The sequence below is a fragment of the Desmodus rotundus genome, chromosome 4, assembly GCF_022682495.2.
Source record: "Desmodus rotundus isolate HL8 chromosome 4, HLdesRot8A.1, whole genome shotgun sequence".
NCBI classification, from domain to species: Eukaryota; Metazoa; Chordata; class Mammalia; order Chiroptera; family Phyllostomidae; genus Desmodus; species Desmodus rotundus.
The window spans coordinates 39669086-39696882 of record NC_071390.1 but is presented as its reverse complement, the minus strand read 5'-3'; the positions used below and the strand labels follow the sequence as shown (position 1 = coordinate 39696882).

The 27797-nt window shown below is 40.7% G+C and overlaps 1 protein-coding gene across 2 annotated transcripts; it reads right to left on the bottom strand.

The window, feature by feature from the left end:
• Nucleotides 1-22: 22 nt before the first annotated feature.
• Nucleotides 23-27248, bottom strand: NRBF2 (nuclear receptor binding factor 2). Of its 2 annotated transcripts, XM_024561142.4 has the most exons (4): nucleotides 27020-27245; nucleotides 10837-10921; nucleotides 2767-2807; nucleotides 23-1532 (listed from the first exon to the last, which is right to left on the bottom strand). In XM_024561142.4, the coding sequence occupies exons 1-4, from the start codon at nucleotides 27047-27049 to the stop codon at nucleotides 825-827; spliced, it is 864 nt and encodes a 287-aa protein (XP_024416910.1). In that variant the 5' UTR covers nucleotides 27050-27245; the 3' UTR covers nucleotides 23-824. The 2 variants fall into 2 exon arrangements, with proteins under 2 accessions (XP_024416910.1, XP_024416911.1); XM_024561143.4 differs by lacking the exon at nucleotides 10837-10921 and having other exon boundaries at nucleotides 27020-27248.
• Nucleotides 27249-27797: the final 549 nt, after the last annotated feature.

The window sequence follows — 27797 nt, the reverse complement described above, 5'->3', positions numbered from 1 at the left end:
GCATCCACATTCAACAAAGGTAAAAACACAATGACTTTATTGATTTCTTACAATCAAATACTGCCAACTAGCATTACTTCCACTCATGCATCATTAAAAACAAAAGGATATTTCCTTGGTATTTTCAAATGATGCATCATACAATAAACAAAAAGTTAGAACTTAAAATGCACCCTGATTAATTATGTAAACTGGTAATTTTCTTTAAAAAAGCGTTAACTAATAATTTGGTTCTTCATAAAATGGAAATTTAAATATTTCTCCTGATAGTCTTGAGGTTATCATTATGTTATGAGTAGTGCAAAGTGTGGCACACAGAGCTTCATCTAGAAAGGTGTGTCTGACACGCCTTATGAGCAAATGAAATGTGCATAACGAAATGCATACAGTCAACGCATGATAGAAAGCATGTTCAAACGTAAGGCAGCCCCGCAGGTCACCGTATTATTTAGGTTGTGCATTATCGTTTATGGCATTATAGATTAATTACACATAACATACTTTTACACATTTTAACCCTGCAGATAAGAAAAACTGTTGCTTGAAAAAATTATTCCAGGTAGCCATTTGGTTTGTATCAGGAGAAAGTGAACCTCCAAGAGCTGAGTGCCTGCCAAGTCTGGAAGCATTAGTGCGAGTCAGTACGCCAGGTGCGCGACGCGCTTCACAGTGACTGTTTCCCACACCCTGGCAACGCCTCTTCTCCCGTGCGCCCGCCAGGTGCCGCAGCCTCTCCGGGATACCCCTGCGCGCGGCTTTCCCTTTTCTCCCTTCTGGATTAACAGTATTATTTCCTCTTCTCCCTTCTTCTGTGGCCTTCCACGTTAATTATTCATAAATCCTTTCAGAATATCCTCGGAGAGTTCCATAAGGGGAAGTTCTGGAGATGGAAAATCCAAGGGAGGGAGATTGGGTATTGGAATATCCTTGGCCTTCCCGGTATTTGCTGCAAACTTCTGCCAGGTTGCAGAGGCCGCCGCGGTTTCTGAATGTGGCGGCAGGCTCCATAACTCCGACTTCTCCACAAAATCAGCATCTACATCTAGCTCCTTGTCTACTGGGCCTTTTAGGAGTCTGGCCTTTTCAGCCTTTAGTTGTTTATTTTCTTTCCTTAGTCTTTCATTCTCAGCCACAAGGAATTCCACATGCCTCTTCAAATCTGCAATTTTGGTTGCCTGCTCCTCTATAATGGTTTTATCATCTTTCGGGGCTTTGCTTCCAATGCACGTTTCTGTTGGCTCACTCTTTTGCTGAAGTAAAAATAGCAGTGTGTCTGGATCCCTGTCAAAGATCCCCTGGATTTCAGGCAGGTGCTTCTCTGTGGAAGGGCTGCACTTGTGAGGGAGGAGACTCTGGCCTTCGGCATCCTCAGGAAAGGGTTTGTGAGATGCCTGAGGCTGGGCAGCGGCATCCCTGTCCGTGCTCTGCTGGGCTTTCAACCTTTCCTCCCGCTTGGCCCTCTTCCACCGCTCCTGAATGAGCAGGAGCTGTTTCATGTGGCTGTCCCTTTGCAGTTCCAGTGATAAATGAGCCTATGACACAGAAAGAAAGGGACAATTTAACATTTTAAGCCTCTTTAGTAATGTCCAGAAAACACTATTCCAAGATTCTCCTTTCTGAATAACCCAGTAACACTTAAAAATTCATATATTACGTTTGCGATTCAGTTGAACCTCAACATTTTTTCAAAATAACCATTTCTTTTAGGTAAGCTAACATGTTTTCATTAGCTTGTGGATATAAACAAAATATTCATTAAGGAAGTCAGAAGTCCAATTCCAAATCGACATTCTGAATTAGACCTTTTTAAAATGTGCCTTAACACACTGCAATGCCATTGATATTTAGCTTAAAAGTCAGAAAAATTTCCTCTGTAGGCATCAATTCTACAACTAGCTAAAAAGTCTTCACTGACAGGCCTTCAGAAGGCTCGCTCACATGAACAGTCCTATACAGCCAAAGAAAAGTGCGCAGGTAGAACTCGACTTTTAGGTTCTCTTGGTTCAGTTTAAGGAACTGCTTTTTTCCCCCTGCCACTGACATTCACTCACAGAAAGGATATCCTTAATTCAATTAAATACACATTTACCCAGCACCTCCTATGTACCTGCCACTCGCATAATCAGGACATCATCTTTGGATAAAGGTATTTTAAAAACCTAGGGAGGCCTTCCCCAAACACAGAAGAAAAATTAAAGCCATTGATCAAACAAATTTAAAAGTACCAAATTTGCATAGGAATTCAGGAAAAAAAAAAGATTTACATTATCTTTGACAAGCAAAGGGAAGGCCAAGGGGTTTCTCCTTGCCCAGGCCTGCTCGCTTACTGTGAGCCGGTCAGACGAGCCGGTCGTGGGGAAAGGCCGAGAGGGGCTCCAGGGCACAGTGGCAATGCGAGGTGTGTACGTAGCCCAGTAACCACCAGGAAAAAAGGGCAGAGTGTCTACACACCATGTCTGGTACATCCACAACAGTTCACTTAGTTTTAATCTCCCTTCTAAAGTATTCTTCTCTCGCCCATTTTATATATAGGGTAGGGCAAAAGTAGGTTTATAGTTGTGAGTACACGAAACAAGAATTTATTCTAATATTATTATTTATTAATTATTCTATTATTTTCCATACGAACAACTGCAAACCTATCTTTGCCTCACTCTATATTTCGACTATAGTGTTTTCAGAGGGGCACAATGCTTTATTTTATACACAATGCTTCACAAGAAAATCCTTCTAAACCCTGCTGCAAATATTAAGACAATGTCTCACCTGCTCAGACTGTGTCAGCTTCATGGCTTCAGAAAGATATGCTGGTTAAAAAAAAAAAAAAGGCACATTAACGAGTGTCATCATTTTATAATTAACGGGTCAAAGGAAGAGCTTTAATACCCCTCATATGACAAACAGATGAACTTAGAAGCAATTCCGCTACATAGTTATCCCATTCCTGAAAAGAAACAAGGTAGGAACTCAAAAACACATCAGTGGTAATTAAAAGCAGACATTCCCTCCCCCATCTTGAGTGAGTTTGTTCTTTAAAATCCCTGTATATCACACAATTAAGGAAGATGGCATAATCAGAAAATAGGATTAGTGAGGATTCAAATTCAGTAAGAATGTATCAAAACACTATTACTCGTTATGCTCACAAAAACATCAAGAGCTGATTATCAACATTTTTTCACTCACACGATACTGGGACCATCATCTGGGCCTCCTACAGAACTTATCAACTTATTTCTGAGCTATGCCAACAGCCTTCTAGGAACTAGGGAGTTAAAAGCCCTAAGAACTTCTTGACATTTATTGTAAAGCAAGTTGTCAAAACCAGTATACGAGGTCTGTCCGGGACGTTTCCAGCCATGTAAAAAAAAAAAAGAAAAAATGAGGCATTTATTGAAGATGCAAGATACAAGAAACATTGTACATAGGACAATGATGCCTCAGTTCCCTTCAAAGTTGGCACCTTGGGACCTCACACGGTTCTCCCAGTGCCTCTTCCACTGTTCAAGACACTGCAAAATCCTTTGTTGGAATTGCCATCAGCTGCCCTGTTGTATTTTCCTGAATCTTACTGAAAGCCTGAAATCTCTTCCCTTTCAAAGGCAACTTTAGTTTTGGGAAAAGCCAGAAGTTGTTGTAGGGCACCACACCTGGGCTGTAGGGGTGCAGAGTCACCTGGGTGACTTGCTGTCACCAAACACTCTTTCTGCATGAGACGTGATACATGAGCAGGCGTGTTGTCGTGATGAAGCTGCCAATCAGCAGCTGGTCATAGCTGTGGCCTTCTGACTCATCCAAATCATTTCCATAGAGGAATGTTTAAGCTTAACACAAAATTTGATGCAGAACCATTGCTCTACTCACTGAGTCATTTTGAATGTGACGGCCACACAGTACACATGCTCACTCGATGGCATCTCCCAGCCCCACTGACTAGAACAGTGAAGTCACTGTCCATGCATGCGCATTCCAGTCCACTCTCCTTGGCTGCCAGGTTACAAAGATGTCAGGCAAACCGTTCTCATTATTTTAACAATGGCTGGACTATTTCTGGACAGACCTTGTATAACGTCACTGACGAAACCATAAACAATCAATAACTTAATAAACTTCTTTTTGATCTTAAGATCAGTTCCTCGGTGACTTAATTTGTTTAAATTTAAATAGTCACTGTAAAAACCCATAATTTTCCTCTTTGAGCTGACTGCTAGAATGCTAAGGCCAAGTTCTCCTATCAAATATGCAAGGATGCATGGTGCACTTTGTGAACTAAACTCCCAGTCCTTCCTATTTCATCTTTTTATGGATTCTTCATCTAATTATTTTAAATTACATTTCACACGTTGCTGTATTCCTCTCTAAGGCCTTCTATATATCTGTTGGAACAAGATGAGGTATAAATAAAATTAACTATTAATAGATTGTATTCAATCTTCATTCTTTACCTCCTGCTTACTACAGACTTTCCAGCATCCCTCATCCATACATTAAGTTCCCTTTCCCCCGCCTTTTTGCAGATACTACAAGGCACTGCTACCTGTCTAGTGTTGATCCAAATATGTCAATGATTTTCCCAGTCCATGACTCAGAACTGCTGTCAGTCTTTAAGATACAGCGTAATTGGATGCTCCCTCCACAACAGAAAGCACAGAGGTGGTTATACAGTTTTTGCTCCAGCCACTTACATTTTTTCCTCAACATTTTTTCTTTTATTCTTATATTAAGTCTGTACAGCTGCATAAACTACTCCTTTTCCTTTTGTTCATATTTAACTCTGATGACTACATATATTGCTCTGATAGTGTGGATGAATTTTCCTAGCCATCCCACCCATTATGTCTGCATACACTTTTCTCTTCGTCTGAACTATAGTTTGCTTTAAATTTACCTTCTTAACGAATGGAACAATTTGGCAAAACCAAACATAGAACAACTGGAATGCCTCCTTTTGTAGGATCTTCAAACTATAACAAGACAGAAGATGCCCAAGGACCTGAGATGTCAAAAAGCAAAGAATTCAATAGAAGTCACGCTGTCACTGAAAGTACTTTCAGCCCTGGCTGGTGTGGCTCAGTGGACTTAGTGCCAACCTGTGAACCAAAGATTCTCCAGCTCAATTCCTAGTCAGGGCACAGGCCTGGGTTGCGGGCTAGATCCCCAGTTGGGGGCGTGCGGAAGGCAACAGATCAATGTATCTCTCTCACGTCGATGTTTTTCTCTCTCCTTCTCTCTCTTTTCCCCTTCCCTCTAAAAATAAAATCTTTATAAATAAACAAATAAGTGCTTACTTTAATTATGACACAAGGCTAATATTTAAAGTAAGTATTAAGCAAATGATGGGGAAAAAGGAACTAAGAAAATCTGAAGAATCCATTACTTTTAAAATAAAATAATAACATCACTTACTATTCTATCACGAATCTGGTATTAAAGTACAAATGTACGGCCTATCTGGACACACAGAGCAAAACACCGCCTCTGAGTTCTGAATCATTCTCACGTCTCCACAGTCTGATGTAATGGGAAGGGCAGGTCAAGACTTGTTTGCAACCAAATACACAGAAACACTGTACTCTGAGGTCCTGCTCATCTGAAATGCTCATTCTGAGTTCTAAACATTGTCAAGGGATATTATTAGCTTCCCATTTAAGCTTTTGCTTCTTGCTATGAAAGAAGTTAAACCCACTTAAGGAATTGGACAGAAGAAGGTTGACAGGAACTCTAGTCTGTAACTGAGATAAATTTGTCACAAATGTCACTTAGACTTATGTGCATTTGTCTTCAGAAGGAAGGAATAAAAAACTGATTAAAACTTTTTCTATTAAGCGAAGTTCATTTTTTTTCTGAATAGAAGTGAAGAAAATTGTGTTGGCTTTATTGCATGATTTGGTAGCCAGGAAGAATGAATTAAAACTGTTGATTCTATGGCTATGTATAGAAAAAAGGAAGAAACAGAACACACTATAAGTACCAGGTTTGGAAGAAATGATCATTTTTTATCTTCACAATAACCTTTTACCTTTCAAGACAGGAAGTACAGATCAGGAAACTGAGGATCAGTGAAGATATATAACTTGCCTAAAGCAACACTGTTGGTGGCAGGGCTGGGATTCAAACAGCATTCATTATGAAATTTCATGTTTTCCCCTACCCTACTATGATGCCCCTTACAGCTGCTACTCAAGGGTTTAAAGCAATAGATTTTTCTAACAATACTGAATCCTTGGAGGTTGTGCCCTCTTAACTTGTCTTTTTTCATATTAGAGGATAAATGTGAACATCTCCTCCTCCCCACCTCCTGCCAGATTTAGACAGCTTTTCCCTTCCTGAGATTTGGTATCTCAGCTTATCTGTCAAATGAATGCTCGTATGTTCATTTTATCTAATTCAGCCGCTGTCCACCTCAAGAGTAGATCCTACCTTGCCCCAAACAGGAAAGAGAGATCAAGTAACTTCTTTACTTCAACACATGTACAAAACAAACACTATCAAAACTCTACGAAGTATACAGGCTATGACTCCTTAGCTATGTAATCTCAAGGTAAATTTTTAGACTCAGAATCTCCTGGCCTTCGACAGTTGAACACAGAGCCCCTTCTTTCGCCCGAAGTGCTCTCAGTGCAGGCTTTCTGTCCTATCAGTCTTTCTTCGATGAACCTTTCCCTGTCCTATCTCTAAAATGATTTCCAGCCCTGACTGTTGGGGCGCGGGTAGCTGAGCATTGTCCTGCAAAGCAAAGGGCTGCCGGTTTGATTCTTAGTCGGGGCACATGCCAGGGTTGTGGGTTTGGTCCCTGGTTGGGGTGCATTCAAGAAGCAGCTGACCCATGCTTCTCTCTCATGCTGATGTTTCCCTTTATCCCTCCCTTCCCCTCTCTCTAAAAATAAATAAAATCTTTAAAATGACTTCCAAGCACTAAATTCCTTCCTCTCAAAATACATCTACATCCACACCTCCCAAAACACCACTATTACAAGCCCTAGATGTCAGTCAATTGAGAAAGCATTGAGCTCATTCCAATTGCGTTAGTTTTCAAACTAGCATTACACTGACAACCCCACTCTGAACTGTAACACAAGTTTAAACCAAGTTTAAACTCCCAATCAAATTGGCTCTGTGGGATTAACTAACCACACTTAAGTTCTATATCCATAATTATCTTTTCTACTCCTGAGAACGTCACAGACTTTAGACACAGAGAAAGGGGGGAGATGTGTTTAAAGCCCAATATTAGTTTTAAGTCTTCAAATAAAGACAGGGATGTAGGTTAGGAGTGAAGGAAACTTTTCTCCCTTTTAAATATTCACAATACCCTACTGTTCAATGCATAAAATATGCTAATCATTCTATTTTAACGTTGTACATGTGTAATCATGACCCTCTGGGTTATTTGAAGGTGTCATTTCCCTGTGGCACTCATCCACAACATGGTTTTCTTAAAGAGTATACAGTACACTGTATTTTCTTTATAGTGACTACAAATTTAACAATTTGATTGCTAACAAAACAGGGTTTATGAAAGATTTAAAGAGCACTAGCTACCAAGTTTAAGGTTGTATAAAGCCCCCATAAAATTCACCATAAAAGTTTAAAGATTTGTGGGGTATATACCATGTGCTCGGCTCTATAGCTGAAAGGTACACTTCAGTCGAAAACCTAATTCTTTAAAAAAGTGACTTGAAATTTTCTCTGAAAAGTCACTGACTTATAGGCAAAAATAACGGACAGAAGAGGACTTATACAAACCAGCGTCCACTGGTTTGGTGGTCTGATTTTAGCAGTACAATAGCACAGGAGGGGAGACTATGAAGGAGAGAACACAGCTCTGATTATCCTGCTGGCCTGTAGGGAAAGCCAAGTACCTCCTCCCTCCAGCACAAAGATGAGAAGGCTTGCTCTGAGAGGTGCTACACCAGTTTTGGATGAAGCATGAATAAAACACCTCCTTCCCCAAAGCTTTTAGGTTTGTTATTCATCCAACAAAAACCAATACAAAACACTCCCCGAAGATCTAAGTTCAATGTGTGCCAGCTTGTATGACTGGGATAAAATCAGGTGTTTGATAAGAAGCCAATTATTCTAAATTTTATACTTAAAATAAAACTATCACCAACATGGTATTACAAGCATGAATATATAGATGGAATATTCAGAAAGGAACCTAGAGAAAAAGCACAGAAAAGATTTTTTTTTTTTAAGATTTTATTTACTTTTAAAGAGGGGAAGGGAGAGAGAAAAGAGAGAGAGACATCAATGTGTGAGTGATATATCGATCAGGTGCCTCTCACACCCCCCAGCTGGAGATCCAGCCCACAGCCCAGGGATGTGCCCTGACTGGGAATTGAACCAGCGACCTTTGGGTTCACAGACCAGCACACCATCAACTGAGCCACACCAGCCATGGCAGAAAAGAGTTTTGATGTGTCTTATCAACATCTTAGAAAACAAACTCAGTGAAAATTGGAATTAAACTAGTGATTACTTTCCAAACCTAAGATAGCTAACTATTTGAAGCCCAGACTCCTTTTCTATAATAACTAAGATGAACTAGCAGACTTTCTGGAAGCACTTCAGCCTTTAGGATCACCTTCAGGCTCTGAAAGCTGTGTCCAGGAACCATCCACCAACATGGCATGTGCACCATGGTTAAGAAAGACTGGGTTAAGAGGGAATCCAACACACTCAAAAAACAATGCAAGCAGCTCAAGAAGGCTGCCATTCAAGATGGAGGCACAGGTAGACACACCTCGCCTCAAAGCACAACCGTAAGAATAAACACAACTAACTTAAAAATGAAAAACACCCAGAACTGTACAGAAGTCCAACAACCAAGGATTTATAGAAGCTACATACATCCACACAGGAAGGATGGGCAGAGACAGTGAATCTGTGCAGAGAGGCAGTAAGGCGATGGTGACAGAAGGGACAGGTAGCCCCTTTATCCACCCCATATTCACATGTGGATAAAACTCAAGGAGACACCTTGTGAGCAAGCGAGCCCAGTCCCAGTCCAGACTCCGCAGCCCAGGGCTCCAGTGCCAGAAAAAGAAAGTGCTGTAAACCCAGGGGGGAGGTTGGGGCTGTGGAAGAAACTGCCAGTTTCTCAGGAGAGCTGAGGAGCACACAAACCCACCCACCCTGGGAACCACAACCAGGACAGCAGCTGAAAGGGCACCAGTCGTACACAGGAAGTGGGTGAAGTGACTAGAAACGGGCAAGGGCCAGGTAAGACCCCAGAAGTCAGCCAGCAGCAGCACTGTCCCCACTTTGACCTCTCCCCACACAGAGCCAGTATGCCCTGTCCTGGCCAACACCCAAGGCTCCACACCATACAATTCAGCAGGTGTGCTAAAACAGAATCAAAGCAATTCTACCCACTACACAGACAAAGGGAGGCTGCCAAAGTCAGGAGACAGGGAAATATGGCCCAAATGAAGGAAGCAAACAGAACCCCAGAAAAAAGAACTAAGCAAAGTGGAGATAGCCGACCTATCAGACAAAGAGTTCAAAACACTGGTGGTCAGAATGCTGAAAGATCTCACTGAATAAAGCAAAATCATAAGGGAAGAAATGAAGTCTATAGTAAGGGAAATAAAGACAAATCTATAGGAAACCAACAGTGAAGGGAAGGAAGTCAGAATTAAAATCAATGTCTTGGAACATAATGAAGAAATAAACATTCAACCAGAACACAATGAAAAAACAAGAATTCAAAAAAAAAAAAAAAAAGAGAGAGAGAGAGAGAAAGAGAGAGAGAATTTAAGAAGACCCTGGGAAATCTCCAAAAGGGCCAACATCTGAATCAGAGGGATGCCAGAAGAAGAGGAAGAACAAGAAATTGAAGACTTATTTGAACAAATAATGAAGGAAAACTTCCCTAATTTGGCAAAGGAAACAGACATGCAAGTCCAGGAAGCACAGAGAGTCCCAAACAAGTTGGACCCAACCAGGCCCACACCAAGACACATCATAATTAAAATGCCAAAGGTTAAAGATAAAGAGAGAATCTTAGAAGCAGCAAGAGAAAAGGACACAGTTACCTACAAAGGAGTTCCCATAAGACTGTCAGAGGATTTCTCCAAAGAGACCTTGCAGGCAAGAAGGGACTGGAAAGAAGTATTCAAAGTCATGAAAGGCAAGGACCTACACCCAAGATTACTTTACCCAGCAAAGCTATCATTTAGAATGGGAGGACTGATAAAGTGCTTCCCAGACAAGGTAAAGCTAAATAAGTTCAGTATCACCAAGCCCTTATTATATGAAATTTTAAAGGGGTTTATTTAGGAAAATGATTAAGATGAAAACTATGAACATTAAAATGACAACAAACTCACAACCAGCAACAACTGAATCTAAAAAACAAAAACTAAGCAAACAACTAGAACAGGAACAGAATCATACATATGGAGATCATTTGGTGGGTTTTCAGCTGGGAGAGAGAAGGGAGATACTGGGGGAAAAGGTATAGGGATTTTGAAGCATAACTGGGTAGGTACATAACAGATAGAGGGATGTTAATAACAGTATAGGCAATGTAGAAGCCAAAGAACTTACACGCATAACACTTGGACACGAACTAAGAGGGTGGGAGGAGACTGCTGAAGGGAAGGGGGGAGCCAGGTGGAGGGAGGCAAAGGGGGAAAAACCAGGACAACTGTAATAGCATAATCAATAAAACATACTAAAAAAAAAATAATGCAAGCTTCCGTTCCAGTGGATCAGCAGGGGCAACCACACTACTATGACTTTCGTTCTAAATAAAGTGTTGAGAGATACTGGAGAAAAAGTAACTGCCCTACAGTTTTGGACTCAGAATTTCTTAAAAAGAATACTCACCTGTAGCCTTTTTGTGACAAGAAATAGCCTCCTCGTATTTCCCTGCAGCTAATAAACGATCTGCTCGTCTGCTCTGTTGATGAGCCTAGGAAACAAACATTTCTAAGTTACTCTGAATTGTAAAAAGAGACATAATTATTTTTTAAAAAGATCTTTTAAGAAGATGAATACTATTTGTTGCCACACATCAAACCATTTACAGCTATATCTGTGCTGGGAACCCTAATAGGTAGCATCTGAAAGGATGGGCCGCTTTTCTCAACTCTACTAGAAAGGAACTAACACCAGAACTTCAACTCCTTCAGTAATCAACATTCTTCAACTCTTCAGAGATTGACCAAGAGTTACAATCATAGATTGCTACTCAAAATGTGTGATTTTTAATAAGTTTCTTTCAAAATGAGAGTTATTTTACAGACACTTTGACTAGTTTGTAGAGTTTAACAACTATAATCAGGAAATTACTTACCAAATAGTAAGATCCAAGCTTCTCTTGTATCAACTCATTCTTCTTTCAACCTTAAAGTTACTGTTTATGTTTTTAAAATATACAATGTGTACACTGTACAGCTGAAAAATTAATGGTACCTATATTTAATATTACAGTGGAGATATTCTTAGGTACAGCTCATCAAACAGCAAAGACAAACTCAAAAGTCCTGAGAACAAATGACCGAAGTGCTCCCGAACCTAAAGGTAAATGGATTAAATGAGTGGTCATTGGCCTCCTTACTTCTCTGTTATACATTAAGAATTACTACAACTTCCGGGAAAGATGGGGGCCTACATAAACACGGCTCACCTCCTCGCACAGCCACATCACAATTACAACTAATACATGGAACAACCATCCCTCAGAGCCATCAGATATTGAGTTGAATGTAGGTCTGACAACTAAGGAATTAAAGAAACTACAAATATCCACTGGTAGGATGCAGAACAGGCTGGTCCCACATCCACATTTGGTGGATAAAAATTTGGGAGGGATATCTTGGTCATGAGGAGTCCCAGCCACACACCAGGACCCCAAACCATGGTTCCAGTGCCAAGAAGGTAAGTTGCCACAACTTCTGGCTACAAACACCAGAAAGGATTGAGTCAGTGGAAGAAGCTTCTGGAGTTCCAAGCAGTTCCTCTTAAAGAACCCAACACAAACTCAAACTCACTTCCTCTGAGCTCCAGCACTGGGTTAGCAGCTTGAACAGCACCAGTGGCAGGGAGGGAGAAAATGAAATATCTGGCATCAAGGCAGGAGCTGGGGGGACAGAGGGGCAGGCAGAGGCCACTGCCCTTTTTCTGAGCCCTCCCCCCAACACAGCTACAGGGCCAGCAAGCTGGTGCCATATCTGAGACACCATCAACCTGGCGAACACTGTTTGCACTACCCTGGAGATCCCCAGTGACTCCCTCCCACCGATACAGGGCCCACTCAAGCTGCTTTTCCATATGAATGGCTGGTCTTGGCTCCTGCTTCGCAACTTCCTAAATCCTACCAAACAGGCAAAAAGCCAGCCTCCATGAGCTTCCAGCCCCATAACTCTTGCTAAGTGGCCCCAGGCCCACCACTAGCACCAACTAGCCTAGATTCACCAACTGGCTTTGCCTGGAAATTCCAAGCCCAGCACAAGTAGCAGCCATCTCAGATTGCTTTATAGCTCAGGTACAGTGGTCCTGGCAAAACACAGGTGGGGGCTGACCTTGATTGTACCACTGGGAAAACCGTAGGGCCAGCTCACCCAGTGGACAGCTATAGACCACGATGGAGCACCTCTACTCTGTACCCACACAGCTGATCATCCACAGAGGGCAGAGCTTGGTGGTCAGTGGTCACAGTCAGTCCTTGAAACTGACTGGCCTGGGAGGGGAAGTCATGAAAGGCAAGGACCTACATCCAAGATTACTTTATCCAGCAAAGCTATCATTTAGAATGGAAGGGCAGATACAGTGCTTCCCAGACAAGATCAAGTTAAAGGAGTTCATCATCTCCAAGCCCTTATTATATGAACTGTTAAAGGGACTTACCTAAGAAAAAGAAGATGACCAAAACTATGAACAGTAAAATGACAACAAACTCACAACTATCAGTAACTGAACCTAAAAAAAACAAAAACAGAAACAAACTAAGCAAACAACTAGAACAGGAACAGGATCACAGGAATGGAGATCACATGGAGGGTTATGGGGGGAGGGGGAGGGAGGAGAATGGGGGGAAAGGTACAGGGAATAATAAGCATAAATGGTAGGTACAAAATAGACAGGGGGAGGTTAAGAATAGCATAGGAAATGGAGAAGCCAAAGAACTTACATGTACAACCCACTGACATAAACTAAGGGGGGAGTGTTGCAGGGTGGGGGAGTGCAGAGTGGAGGGAAATGAAAGGGAGAAAAAAAATAGGACAACTGTAATAGCATAATCAATAAAATATACTTAATAAAATAAGTACAAATACGTAGTTACAGAGCAACCATGGGGATATACAGTAAACAGACTAGCCAAAGAACCAATTCACGACCCATGGGCATGAACAATAGTGTCCGAAATAGCCTGAGGGCCTGGGGGATGTTGGGTGGAGGGGGGGCAAAGGGGGAAAAATTGGGACAACTGTAACAGCATAATCAATGCAATATAATAAAAAAAAGGAATTACTACAACTTTGTAAATGCATTCTCCTCTCTTTTAAGAGGTCCACACTCAGAGAAGTTATATCTTACATAAGGTTAAACAGCAGGCAAGGAGAAAGACAATCAACTGAAGTCTTCTATAGCTACTGTAATGTTTTCCTCTCTAACAAATTCACACACTACTTAGCAAAGCTTTTCTAAAACGTGAAAAGCACTGTATACCCACGTTCTTAGCATCATTATTCACAATTGTCAGAAGGTGGAAGCTACCCAAATGTGCATCGATATATGAATGAACAAAATGTGAAACATATATACAATGGAATATTATTCAGCCTTAAAAAAAAGTAGGAAATTGACACATGCTACATCATGGATGACCTTTGAAGACGTTAAGCTTAATAATGAAATATAAGCCAGTTATGAAAAGACAAACAATATATGGTCTCACTTACATAAAATACCTGAAGTAGTCAAACTCACAGACAGAAAGTAGAATGGTGGTTGCCAGGGGCTGGGGCAAGAGAAAAGTAAGGAGTTCTTGTTTAATGGCTATAGTTTCAGCTTTGCAAGATGAAAAAGTTCTGGAGATCTGTTTCACAACAATGTGAATATACTTAATGCTGTGAAACTGGACACTTAAATATGATAAAGGAGGTAGATTTTATGTTTTGTGCACTTTTTTTACATCACCGCAATTTTTTTAAAAAGTAAAAACAAATCTGTTTTGTCAGGTGTAAAGTGATTAATCTAGCATGCTTTTCAGAAAAATGTGCCACTCATGATGCATAAAAAATACTTCAGAGAATCACTTTGGCAACTGAAATTAGAAACCAGTTCTCTAAGTCTCAATTTACTCCTGAAAATAAGAATAGATAACAATATATGGCTGGGTGCTTAAGATAATTTTAACCATGGAGTCTTGGACTGAGCAAAAATATGTTCTGAACACAGCAGTATTTTATAGTGCCCAGAGGTGATACAGATCTTTCGGGAAGAGCATATACATGGTGAAGAAAGCTATGTTATGATCAACATGATTTTTCTAATGAATGTGTTCAGATAATCTAGTCAATCAACAAGTGGTACTCAATCAACAAGGTTTTAGGTAGGAAAAAAAGGTAAAAGGGGTGAATCTGCAGGTGCCTTTACCTTCCTGAACTTTGAAGGATGCCCTACATAAGAGACAAACCTTCTCTGACATCTCACAGTACGTCTTATGGATGACACAGTGCAGAGCCAGCGCTACCAAGAATCTAGGGCTCTTGGCTTAAACACTGGCTTACCAACTAAATGGTGTAAGTTATTTCATCCTTCAGGGCCTGTTTTCCCACCTGTAAGATGGAGTTGGACCAGACCTATACTTCTCAGGTTTTAATGGAATACAAATCACCTGGGGATATGGTTAAAATGCCATCTGTTATTCAGTAGGTCTGGAGCGGGGCTTGAGATTCTACCAAGGTGAAGCCGAGGGCTACTAAACACACTGAGGGGCAGAGATAGGCTGCTCTGAGGTTACCCCACTCTAATTTTATTTCTCTAACATCTGTTTCATGCCATTAATCACTTTCAACCCTGAACTCAACTTGTGAAGCTCCCAATTAAACTTCCAGCTCCACGGCAACAATAGTTTCACCAAAGAAACAAGAAGTTCTTAAGTGGTGAGAACAGATCTCATGGCTCTCCTGATTCCCCTTCAACTTCACCATGTAATGTCCACTCTCGTCACTCTGCCAATTTAGGCGTTACATCTCAATTAAAAATACACACCTCTTCTAGGCTACTTGGCACCAGAGGAATAAAATTCTGTATTAAAATAGAGTTCTGGCAGCAGGGGACAGTGGGGGGGGAGGGGGCGTTAGGCAGGGGAGAGTAATGGGAGAAACAGGGACAAGTGTAATTGAACAATATATATATATTTTTTAATATAGAGCTCCCACTAGGTTCTTGTTACACACCCAGAAAGTGCAGACTCTGGGTGGAGCTTAACTACCTAGGTTCAAATTGCAGCTTGAAAATTCATTACACACATGAATGGGTTTCTTAACTGAGTTTTCTCATCTCTAAAATGAGTATGGTCAAAATTAACTATTTAAAAGATAATAAAAGCATTGGAAGCACCTGTCATCAAAAAGTTTGCAATGTACTTAGGGAGACGAGACTAAATAAACTGCCTTCCAAACTAACCGTGTGGCTCAGCTGGTTGGCTGTCATCCTGCAGTGCGAAAAGTTACCAGTTCAATTCCTGGTCAGGGCACGAGCCTGGGTCGTGGTTTCGTCCCCAGTGGGGGCATGCACAAGAGGCAACCAATCACTATTTCTCTCTCACATTGATGTTTCCCTCCCTCCCTTCCTCCTCTCTAAAATAAAATCTTTTAAATAAACTGCTTTTTAAAACTAAAGATTGTAGGAAACTTATTTTGGTAGTAGTTATTTTTTTAAAATCTTTAATGTTTTCTTTTAAAGATTTTATTTATTTTTAGACAGAGGGGAAGGGAGGGACAAAGAGAGGGAGAGAAACATCAGTGTGTGGTTGCTTTTCACACGCCCCCCCCCCTCCCCCAAGGGGGACCTGGCCTGCAACCCAGGCATTTACCCTAGACTGGGAATCGAACCAGCGACTGTTTGATTCGCAGGCAGGCACTCAACCACTGAGCTACACCAGCCAGGGCAATGGGTTTTTAATTTATTAAAAAATTACTACTATAATTATAAAGTTTTTATTATGCAAAAATCACCAATAAAAGATTAGCAAACAAAATTCAACAACACATTAAAAGGGTCATACACCATTATCACATGGGATTTATTTCGGGGATGCAAAGGTGGTTCAATATTCACCAATCAACCGATGTGATACACATTAACAAAATGAATGACAAAAACCATCTCAATACAGTCATGCGCTGTGTAACATCACTTTGATCAATGACAGACCACAAACATATGGCAGTGGTCACAAGAGATTTTAATGGAGTCGAAGAGTTCCTACCACCTAGTGAAGCCATAGTGCAAAGCGTTACTCATGCGCTTGTGGTACATGCTGGTGGAAACAAAAGTACTGCAGTGCCAGTCATATGAACACACCGCACGTAAGTTACAGTAGTAGGCTACACCATCTAGGTGTACGGAAGTGTATTCTATGATGATAGCACAACAATGAAATCACGTACTGACACATTTCTCTGAACCTATCCCCATCGTCAAGCAGTGAATGCCTGCCTGTACAGTGTAAATACGCTGAAGAAATGATTCATGTCCTGGGCAAAACAGAATGAGAAGGCATGAGATTTCATCACACTACTCAGATCAGTGCGCAATTTAAAAAGACTTATGAATGGATAAAGAAGATGTGGTTGTGTATATAGAGTGGAATACTATTTAGCCATAAAAAAGGAATGGAATTTTGCCATTTGAAACAGCATGGATGGAACATGAGGGCGTTATGCTAAAGTGACAGGAGACAGAGAAGGAAAGTAACGTGTGATCTCACTTCTGTGGAACCTAAAAACATTTTTTGTAACTGTGCATGGTGTGATGGATGTTAGACTTATTATGATCATTTTGTAATATATATAATTTTTGAATCATTACACTGTATTCCTAAAACTACTATAATGTTATATGTCAGTTATATCTCAGTTAAAAATATATATAATCCTAAGGGAAGCAACTACTAACGATTAGTACACTGTGACATATTAGAATGGTAAAGATAATTAAGACTAGAAAAAAACACTGGTTTTCTGTAAGTCTGATTTATACAACTTTACAAGAAATCCAGAATGTTAAAAAAAACAAACAAACCCTGAGCTCATTTATACATCAACTAGGGAAATAAAAATGGGTCAATAGAGTTGATACTCTTGAAAAACAATTTTAATGAAGTATAATTGACATATTAATTTCAGGTGCACAACAATGATTTCATACTTGTGTTATAAGGTGTGGGAAAAGTAGGTTATAGTTGTTCATATGAAATACAATAAAAAATAACAATACAAGAATAAATTCTATTTTGCATATTCACAACTATAATCCTACTTTTGCCCCACCCTGGATTGTGAAATGATCACAAGAAGTCTAGTTAACATCTATTAACATAGAGATTTTTCTTGTGATGAAGACTTTTAAGATCTATTCTTAGCAACTTCCAAATATGCAAAACAATACTATTAACCACAGTTACCATGCTGTACATGACATCCATTGACTCTTTTTTAACTAGAAGTTTGTGCCTTTTGAGCTTCTACTTTGCCTACCCCACCAACTCCCCACCTCTGCCACTGCCAATCCATTCTCTGTATCCATGAGTTTGGGGGTTTTGTTTGTTTTCTTTTAGATTCCACACAGAAGTGAAATTACATGTTATTTGTCTTTCTCTGTCTGACTTACTTCACTCTGAATAAATGCCCTCCAGGTCCATTCATGTTCTGGCAAATTGCAAGATTTTATTCTTTCTTATGGCCTAATAATGTGCTGTTCTACACTCACACACCGTATCTTCTTTATCTATTCATCTATCGATGGACACTCAGGCCATTGTAAACAACGCTGCAATGAACGTGATGGGTGGTGGCAGTACATTTTTCTTTTGGAGTTAATGTTTTAATTCTATTCAGACAAATACCACGAAGTGGAACCGCTGGATCATGTGGTAGTTATATTTTTAATTTTTTGAGCAACCTCCATACTATTTTCCCTAGTGGCTGCACTAATTTACATTCCCACCTATAGTGCACAAAGGTTCCCTTTCTTCCACATCCTCACCAATACTTGTTATTTTTTGTTTTATTGGTAACTGGCCATTTTTACAGGTGTGAGGTGGCATCTCATTGTGATTTTGATTTGTATTTCCCTGATGATTAGTGACCCTGTGGGTATTTTCATTTACCTGTTGGCCATCTGTATGTTTTCTTTTGTCTATTCAGATCTTCTGCCCATTTTTTCATCAGTTTGTTTTTTCTACTGAGCTGAATGAGTTCTTTCTATATTTTGGATACTAACCCCTTATCAGATACATGATTTATAAATATTAGTTTGGCCAAAAAATTTTGTTATTTTTTCTGTAAGATGGCTCTAGTAGCACTTAGTTGTCTTTAACTTCATTCAAAACAATTTTGTTAAGATTGTATTGTGACAGCTGTCATATCAGTGTGCATTTACAAATAAAAAAGCTTGGTGTGGCTCAATGGATTGAGCGCCAGCCTGCAAACCAAAGGGTGGTTGGTTCAATTCCCAGTCAGGGCACATGCCTGGGTTGCAGGCCAGTAGGGGGCACATGAGAGGCAACAAAATTGATGTTTCCTGTGTAAAAATAAAAAAAAATCTTTTTAAAAAGCTTATCAAAATTCATGAATTTCTGTGCAGCTACCTTAATACTGAAGATGAAAGAAAATATGCAGTATTTTCGGCATATTATGCTTTACTATTTCAAGAAAGGTAGCTGAAACACAAAAATTTGTGCAGTGTGGAGATGCTGCTGCGATTGAACACGTCAAAAGTGGTATATACAGTTTCTTGGTACTCATTTTGGCCAAATAATTCTGTGTTGTGAGGCTGTCTTATGCATTGGAAAATGTTTAGCAGCATCCCTGGCCTCTAACCACTAGAAGCCAATACTAGGAGATAGCCAACACACTCAAATATCCAAATCAATAAAGTTATTGGTGAAAATGAACAAATTTATCTTTTACAGAAAAAAACTAAAACTTTTTGGCTCACCCAGTATTTTCTCCCATTTGATAGGTTTCCTTTTCATTTTGTCGATGATCGCCTTTGCTGTGCAAAGCTTTACAGTTTGATGTAGTCCCACAGGGTATTTTCTTGTGATCTTTGGGGGTCTTTTTGTACTTATTTTCTTAGCTTCTCTACAAACCATTGTGGTAATCTGATATGGCCCCTACTGCCCCTGCCTCCTGGTATTCACAGCCTTAGGTAATCACCCTTCCTTAAATGTGGGCTGGACCTAGTGACTTGCATCTGAAAAATAGAATACAGCAAAGGTGACATAGGAAGTGATATAGGATGTCACTTCTGTGATTAGGTTACAAAAGATTATCACTTTCATCTTGGTAGCACTCTCTCTTCCTTGCTCACTTTAGTAACACCAACAATCATGTTGTGAGTTGCCCTATAGAACAACACCTCGCATGGAGGAAAACAAATGTGGCCTGACAACAGAGAGCAAAGAACTGAAATCCTCAGTCCAAAAGTGCTCAAGGAACTGAATTTTGCTATCAAACCTATGAGTGAACGTGGAAGCAGCTCCTGTCCCAGTGAAGCCTTCAATGGGACCTGAGCCCCAGCTGACACCTTGACTCCAGCCTTGTGAGGGACCCTCAGGTAAAGGACCCAGCTAAGCCATGCCATTTTTCCTCACACAGAAACTGTGAGATAACAAATGTGTGTTGTTTTAAGTGCTAACATTTGGGATAATTTGTTATATAGGAGTAGATAGCATAATATCGGCATTTGTCTTTTATTCTAAGATGCTTTAAATCCTTTTTAGAAGTAGATAATGTTTAAACAGGAAAAGCAGTGATTGGCCAATCCTCACTTGACTGTGATACCCTATCACTGTATATTGAATATTAGATTCTGTGACACCACAATCTCATATTAAAGTACTTTCTGACATTTATAGTTTACAGTAATCTGATTTAACTTTGTTTTGAGAATCTCTTGGAAATTTTCATGGAAATTTGGGCTTCTGATCCACCTATGATGGAGCAGGTTGCATTGGCTTACCCTTTAGCTGTAAACAACTATAAAACTGGACAAAATATAAAAACAGCAGTTAACTGAACAAAAAATAATAGGTTACATTTCACAAAAATTTCCTGCTCAAATTATGAAACCTACATTCCCCTTAGCTTTCTTTCTGAGGGCATTTTAAAAAATGGAGTGCAGGAAAATAAAACCCAAGCAGAAGAAAAAGGCTGGACTTTGAGGTGACTGCAGGATTGGAAGGAACTGTAGTAGAGACACCCAAGAAATATACATTAAAAAACAAACAAACAAAAAACTTGGCCCTCGCCCATAGCTCAGTTGTTTAGAGCTTGTTTCTGATGTGCCAAGGTTTCGGGTTCAACCCCTAGTCAGGGAAAAAACAAGGATGTGTCTGTCTCTCTGACACTCTCACTCTCTCTCCCTTCCCCCTCCCTCCTCTTAAAAAACAAAAAACAAAAAAACTTCTCTAGCCCTGGCTGGTGGGGCCCAGCGGACTGAGTGCTGGCCTACAAAACAAAAGTGCTGGTTCGATTCCCTGTCAGGGCACATGTCTAGGTTGCGGCCAGGTCCCCAGCTGGGGATTGGCAAGAGGCAACCACATATTGATGTTTCTCTCCCTCTCTTCAAAAATAAATAAATAAAATCTAAAACAAACACCGCCCCCCCGCCACCCGCAACTTCTCAGGTCCTTGGCCAAAATCCTAAACTGCATGATAACAGGGCACAATTCCAGGAGGTCAAACAGAAGCTCTGAGCAGAGATTTCAGAAGCCACACAGTGCTGGGGAGACAGGTTACAGTTTGTGTGTAGAGAGCGTGAACACCTGGCACTCTCACCTGAGACTCCAGCCCTGAGAGTAAGGACTACACTCTAGGCATTATGAGTCAAAGAGACCCACCCTAATAAAGCCTAAAATTAAACCTAAGCTGGATCAAGGTGACCTACCAGTATTTTAACTAGCAACCTGAACAAAACTTCACACTCTTTAAAAAAGAGGACAAATTCAGAGTCTCTACAATGTACCACCCAGAACATGTGACATGATAAAGTTACTAGACATGTGAAGCAGTAACTGATAAAGAGAAACAGGACCACTGAAACAGACCCAAAGATTATCCATATATTGGAATCAATACCAAGAAACTAAAGAAAACAAAAACAAAAGACAAAAAAAAAAAAACCCTTTCCATGCTTAAGATGTTAAAGAAAACAGAGGCCCTGGCTGGTACGGCTCAGTGGATTGAGCTCCAGACTGTGAACCATAGGGTTGCCAGTTCAATTCCCAGTCAGGGCACATGCCTGGGTTGCTGGCCAGCTCCCCCGTGCGGGGCGCATGAGGGACAACCACACACTGATGTTTCTCTCCCTCTCTCTCCCCCCACTTTCTAAAAATAAATAAAATTTAAAAAAAAAAAGAAAGAAAACAGAGCAAGAAGACACAACAGATGAAAAGAAAACTAAATACATGGAATAAAAGTTCTGAAAGAATAGAACCTTGCCATGTTCACTATTGAACCCTTGAAGTCCAGAACAGTACCTGATACATAGTAATTATATGTAATATTTGTTGGTTGGGTGGATGAATAAATGGTCACATGGATGGAAGGATGGAGAGGTTGTGCTGAAGGTTGGTAGCAAAACCAAAGACTGGTAATACCAATAAAACATTACTGTACATCAGAGAAAATATGAGAAAAAACTGCATTAAAACCTAAAAAATAAATAACTATATATAGACACACACAAAGGGAGGGGAAGAGAGTAAATCGCTGGTGTACTGCATTCACTATTTTAATTCATCGAATCTGTAGGACATTTTAACCAGTTTTCTTACTCTCCCAAGTAAAAATGAAAGCTCAATACTACAAAATGTTCAAAAACGTTTATAAAAAGTAAAACAGCTTCAGATTTAGTAATATCTTACTGTGTGTACCCTGTACAAGTTTCTCCCTTGCTGAATCCTCCTCAGAAACAACCGGCACTTTCCGCAGGCCCTATTCTTCTCTGAACTGCTCTTCTTCCTAGATAAGAGATAATATTCCCATGCGCGTTGCCAAATTCTTGTATTACCTTGTCCCCTAGACACCTAAAGAGTCTGTTCCATCAGATTTTCAAATTTAGAACTAGGTAGTATGTCACAAAAGTCTGAAGTGGTTTTAACTAATGCAACATTCAGGAGGTAGCCAGGTAGAAAATACAAGTCTGCATAGAGGAATAAAACAGTCAAATCTGAAGAGACAGAGAGGAAGAATCTGATTATAATTGAGTACCAGGTCCTACATACTGCCAGACTCACCTACATTGTAGCCCTGCCCTTTATTTTGATTCTGATAAATTACCCCAAATTAACTTAAGCTAATTTTAAGTGGGTCTCTATCACCTGCAACTGACAAAAATCCTAACTACAACTAGATTACTGACAGTCCTCAACAAAAAGTACATTCTACTTCTACATGCTGCTTTAAAAATACAGGTTCAATACTGTCTTCTTTCCCAACAGGAAACGGTATAACCTTCCATTATTTTTCATATACTTCTGTGTCCCTGGGGAAAGCTGCATGCAGATGAAAAGGAATGCCATCCCAAACCACACCAAAAAAGGTGGCAGAGGGAGATCTAATGTACTCCGAAACCTTGTGGGAGGGTCTTCAATGGAGAAGGAAAAATCTGATTCACTTCCCCTTTTCCAATCAATTTATTGTGAGTCTCCTACAGGCAAGTAGTATCTCCAAACAGTAAGTACTGAATTGACCATCTAACTAATGTAATGCAATTATACTTAAGATAACTGCTCCAGTGTTAGAAAGTGCAGGAAGACCTGTTTTTGGTTTTGAGTCTAAGGATCAATTTCTCCCACACACAGCTCTGCTGCATCTTTTTTTCATCCTCAAGTTTCCAGTTTAGCCCTGGCTGAGTAGCTCAGTTAGTTAAGAGTGCCGTCCCTATACACCAAGGTTGCAGGTTCAATCCCCAGGGTCAGGGCACATACAAGAATCAACCAATGAATGCATAAGTATGGAAAACAACAAATTGTTGTTTCTTTCTCTCTCTCCCCCCCTCCACCCCTAAAATCAATTAAAAAAAAAGTTTCCAGTTTAGCTTGCTTTTTCTCAATACCACCACCATCTGCTGTGAAGACAAATTACAGGATCTAACCCACTAGTGAGTTGTGAAATCAATTTAGTAGGTCACAACAGCATGTTTTCAAATATCCAGTAATAAATACTAGAGTGCATCAAATATAGCACCACACACACATATATGTATATATGTACACATATGGCATCACATAAAGAACTTCCGTTTTTTGTTTTGTTTCGGGTGAGATTTATGAGAGTCCCTGCATTTTACACCGTTCCTGAGGCACATCCATAATGTAGAAGCCTTGCAGTAATACACACATATGTATGTATGTACTGGTCATTATCTATAAATTTCCCATTGTGAAACCAGCAAAACAAATGGGCAAACACTGACCTGATAGAAAGGTCAACATTTTATTTAGAATCTTGCTTTCAAATTCCACTATCAGCTATTACTTTGCATTTCAATGTCTTCATCATAAAGTGGGGAATATCTCAGAGAGTACTAAAAAACAAAATAAATAACATAAAGTCTCTGACATCAACCCTAGCACTTAGTAATTGTCCAGTAGGTTTTAGTGCTCTACCAGCTTTCCCCAGAGCGCTTCAATGAGCTCAGGCTAGCTTGTGACACAGGATGAATTTTCCTTGAAATATCCAGGGCAACAAGGAAGATGTTCAACTAGCTTTTTTTTTTTTTTTTTAACTTTTTTTTAACCGTATAAAGATTTTACTGCCAATATAATTAACATGGAATAGTTACAAAGATTCTAAGTGTGTACAAGGCCATTCTTGGACCATAGCTGATTCCTTTTCTTAGATGAGAAAAATTGACCCCTAATGAGGCAAACTCAACTACTCAACAAACATACTCTCAGCACTGTTAAGACCCAAACACAGAGTACAACTGTGGCCATGGAGTCACATGGACCCTGTCAGTTGAGTGTACAGAGTAGGTAAGCAAAGCATGAGCCAACAGTCACGTATAAATTAAGGTCTGACATCACTTCCTAAATAGCCAGCAAACCAACCAAAGAACTAGAAGTTATCTCACAAGTTTTGACATTTGAAACCAGCACTCACAATGCCAAAATTAGATGTATCAAAAGGAATACCTAAATATACAGTAATTTTTTATTATGTTCCCATATTAAAAATTGACAAAAAAACTTGTGAAACAAAACTTTCAGGCCCTTACAGCAAACCTAACAAAAGAATCAATACAACAGCAGAGGCACTAATTAAGTGTTGACACAGAATATACAGTTCAATTATCAATAAGGACCACACTGAAATGAAAATAATGAGTACACTGATGCACAAGCCTTGCAAGAAAGAGGTCATGATATCAAAATAAGTGATGATGCAAAATGCGTTTGAGTCACTGGTCTAAGTAACTACTTCTCTCAGCTGAGGCTTTTTTAATCTGTAAAATGGGGAAGCAGTTCTTTCTAAATTCCAAGGATGCTCTGAGGACAGATGATTATAAATCTACGTATTGTAATGGTCCTTATACAGGAAGTTTGGACTACACTCTGTCATTAGAAAAAGCTTGTATATTCCACTGACGTTTTCAGACGAGATCGGGCGCATTCGGCGTGGTATGGCCACAGACTCTACTGCCATTTTCAAAGGCACTCGTGAAATCATAGCATTGAGAACTATTTCTCATGTTAGGTCAATTGAATACTAAGTTGGCTATCTGCTCAATGAAAGAATGTGATAGTCTTAAAAACAAACAAAGAAACAAAAAACGGTCTTGAAAAACTGAGTGACAACAAATTCAGAGGCCTGTCATTGGTACTTAACAGCACAGTTAAAATAATTCAAGTAAATGTTAACCTCTGTTCTACTGTTATCCTTCAATAAACTGCTAAGCTCTAACTCAGATCTTTCAGACTCAAATGGTTTAAGAATTCAAGATGCCAAATTTCTAATATTTGCCCACAAATTTTATGGCTGGATTACCTACTGACTTGTGCTAGCCTGCCTAACAAGACTGTGTTCAAAATTCTCCTCTATAAAAAGATAAGGCTTTTAATAACTAAATCACCACCATTTAACTAAATTTCCCTAAACTGATGATTCTCCTGCTCCATCTACAATGCTTACCCAGTTCCTTTCTTCTCATAAACTACCACACACTAGTGGGAGTTGGCTGGGATTAGGCTGCAGCCTGCAGCCAAATAAAGTAAAGCTAACTGGAACTAAACCAATGGTCATTTTGCAAGGACACTTGAACTTTGGAGCACTGTGTAAACTGCTGGTTATTTCTAACATTCCTGTTAAGTTTCAATATTGAGCCATCCATTATATTTCACTGCGAACTATATCTCACTTTAAAAACAAGAAAAGTGCAAGAAATTTCCCTGGTTAAAAAAACTCACAAATCTAGTCCAATTCTTTCAAGTGTAAACAACTCTTACCAATGGGGGAAGGGCTCACGTTGATAAAACTGGGAAGTGCTTCTCAGAGCAGCTAACCTGGTACCAGTCACTTGGGAACCACAGCTTTAGGTCCTGGAATCTTACGCTTTTCGAGTTCAACAAGCCCAAACCTTTTTACTTTTACAAGTGAGAGTTTAAATTAAGGGGCTATGGTCTAGTTACAAAAGCTAACTTTTACACTGTACTATGTAGCAGGTACTGTTCTAAGCCCTTTGTACCTACCTATTTGCTACTTTAATCATAACAAACCAGCAAAGTTAGGTCGACTGACACGCCTAAGGGCACACAGCTTTTAAGTGACAACGCCAGAATTCAAATTCAAGCAGTCTAGCTCCAGAATATATGCTCTCAAACTACCAGGTTCTACTGCTTCTCTACAGACTGGTTTCAATCCAGCCCAGGACTCTTCAGGACCTCAGGGTTCAGAGTTCCAACATAAGAAATAAATGCTCCATATGTCTACCACTGCAATTTAATTTCAAACCTGTGACTCTTAAAAGTTCCTTCTGTCTGCAACCTTAAGTAATCTGACTTTTGTATACAAAATAGATGCTCTCTCTGGGAAACCAGAAGATGCAGTAACCAGTCAGAAAGGAACACGTTTCTCCGTTCAATGTTGCTTAAATTGCAACACCTGAAACGCCTAAAAACACAATAAACGAACTCCCAGCACCTTTTCCGAGAAAGGCCAACACCTACCGTATTTTCATGATGCCTAAAGTGATGAAACTGAGCTAACAGGGACGACCCTGTCTAACAAATTCGAGGAGCAGGGAAACTTTCAATTGATGCATCTGAATGAGGATGACAAACGAATGAAGGGAAAAATGGGGGTGAAGAGGGGTATTCATCTCTCCAAAGTGGGGAGTCTCTCAGACTTCAGACCCTCTGTGTTGGAAGTTAAACCCAGTATTACACACCATTTCTACCCTGACCGGTTTCAGTGTCTCTCCAGGCTGCAGGGAGGTGTTTACGTGGCGCTTGGAAGCATTTCCTCTGGCCTGAAGTGGCAGCCCCGGCTGGTGTAAGCCCCTCGCTCAGGGCCTTGCGGCAGGGGGCGCCGGGAGGCGGCGGGAAACGGGCTCGGGAGCTTCCCCGGGCTCCCCGAGGGGGTCTAAGTATGGGACTGCTTGCCAGGAGCAGCTGTGGGGCCACGCCCGCCTGCGCCCCCCAGCCTCAGGGCCACCCCCGCCAAACCCGCCTCCTGGCCTCAAGGGTCAGCGGCACCAAGGGAATCAGACCCGGCTCTTAAAGGCGAAGGAGCCCGAGGGCGGACGCGACCCTCCGTGGGCCACTCACCAGATTGAGGGGTCCTTCCATTACTTCCATAGACCCCGGCGTGAGAGGTGGCCTGAGGAAGGGGAGCGACGGCGCCGAAGCACATGGAGAACAGCAGGGAAGCGCAAAGCAGCGACGGAGACGGCGGCTCCTCTCCGTGTCCGGGGAGCCGGGCGCCAGCCAAGCCAGCAGCAGGAGCAACAACCTCACCACTTCCTCCTCCGGCGCCGCGGGCCCCGCCCCCTGCGCCGCGGCCACGCACGCGTCACGACGTCACACGCGGTGGCTCAAGGTGGGAGTGAGGACGGGTTGTGGGTGGGGCTTAGGGAAGGCGGGTGACCCGCTGACGTACACTTTCTCGCGATCTATCTTTTCTCCCGCGAGAAGCTAATCTTGAGCTTCTTGAAGCCTCTTCTGACGTCAGGTGAGGAGGTGTAACCTTGTTGGGACTTAGTGGCTCTTGGCTTCTCTTGTTTCCTTCCAGCCTAACCTTTCCCAAATTCACTCTGCTTTGCTACAGCCTCTTCGGCTTTCCCGACCCCACCTTAATTCTTGCACCCGTTTGATTTTTGTTTTTAACTGAGCAATGCTAAACCATGCCCTGGGATGGACCCCCTCGCCTCCTATACACATGAATGATTCAAGACTCCGCCATCAAGTTGCTGACACACTAATAAAGAAAATAATGTGGGTCACAAATAGCTAAAAGTAATTATTGTTTCATTTAACAATTATGTGCCAAATCTCTATGCCGGGTTCCTTCTGTCAAGGAATGCACTGACAAAAAAATAATTGATTT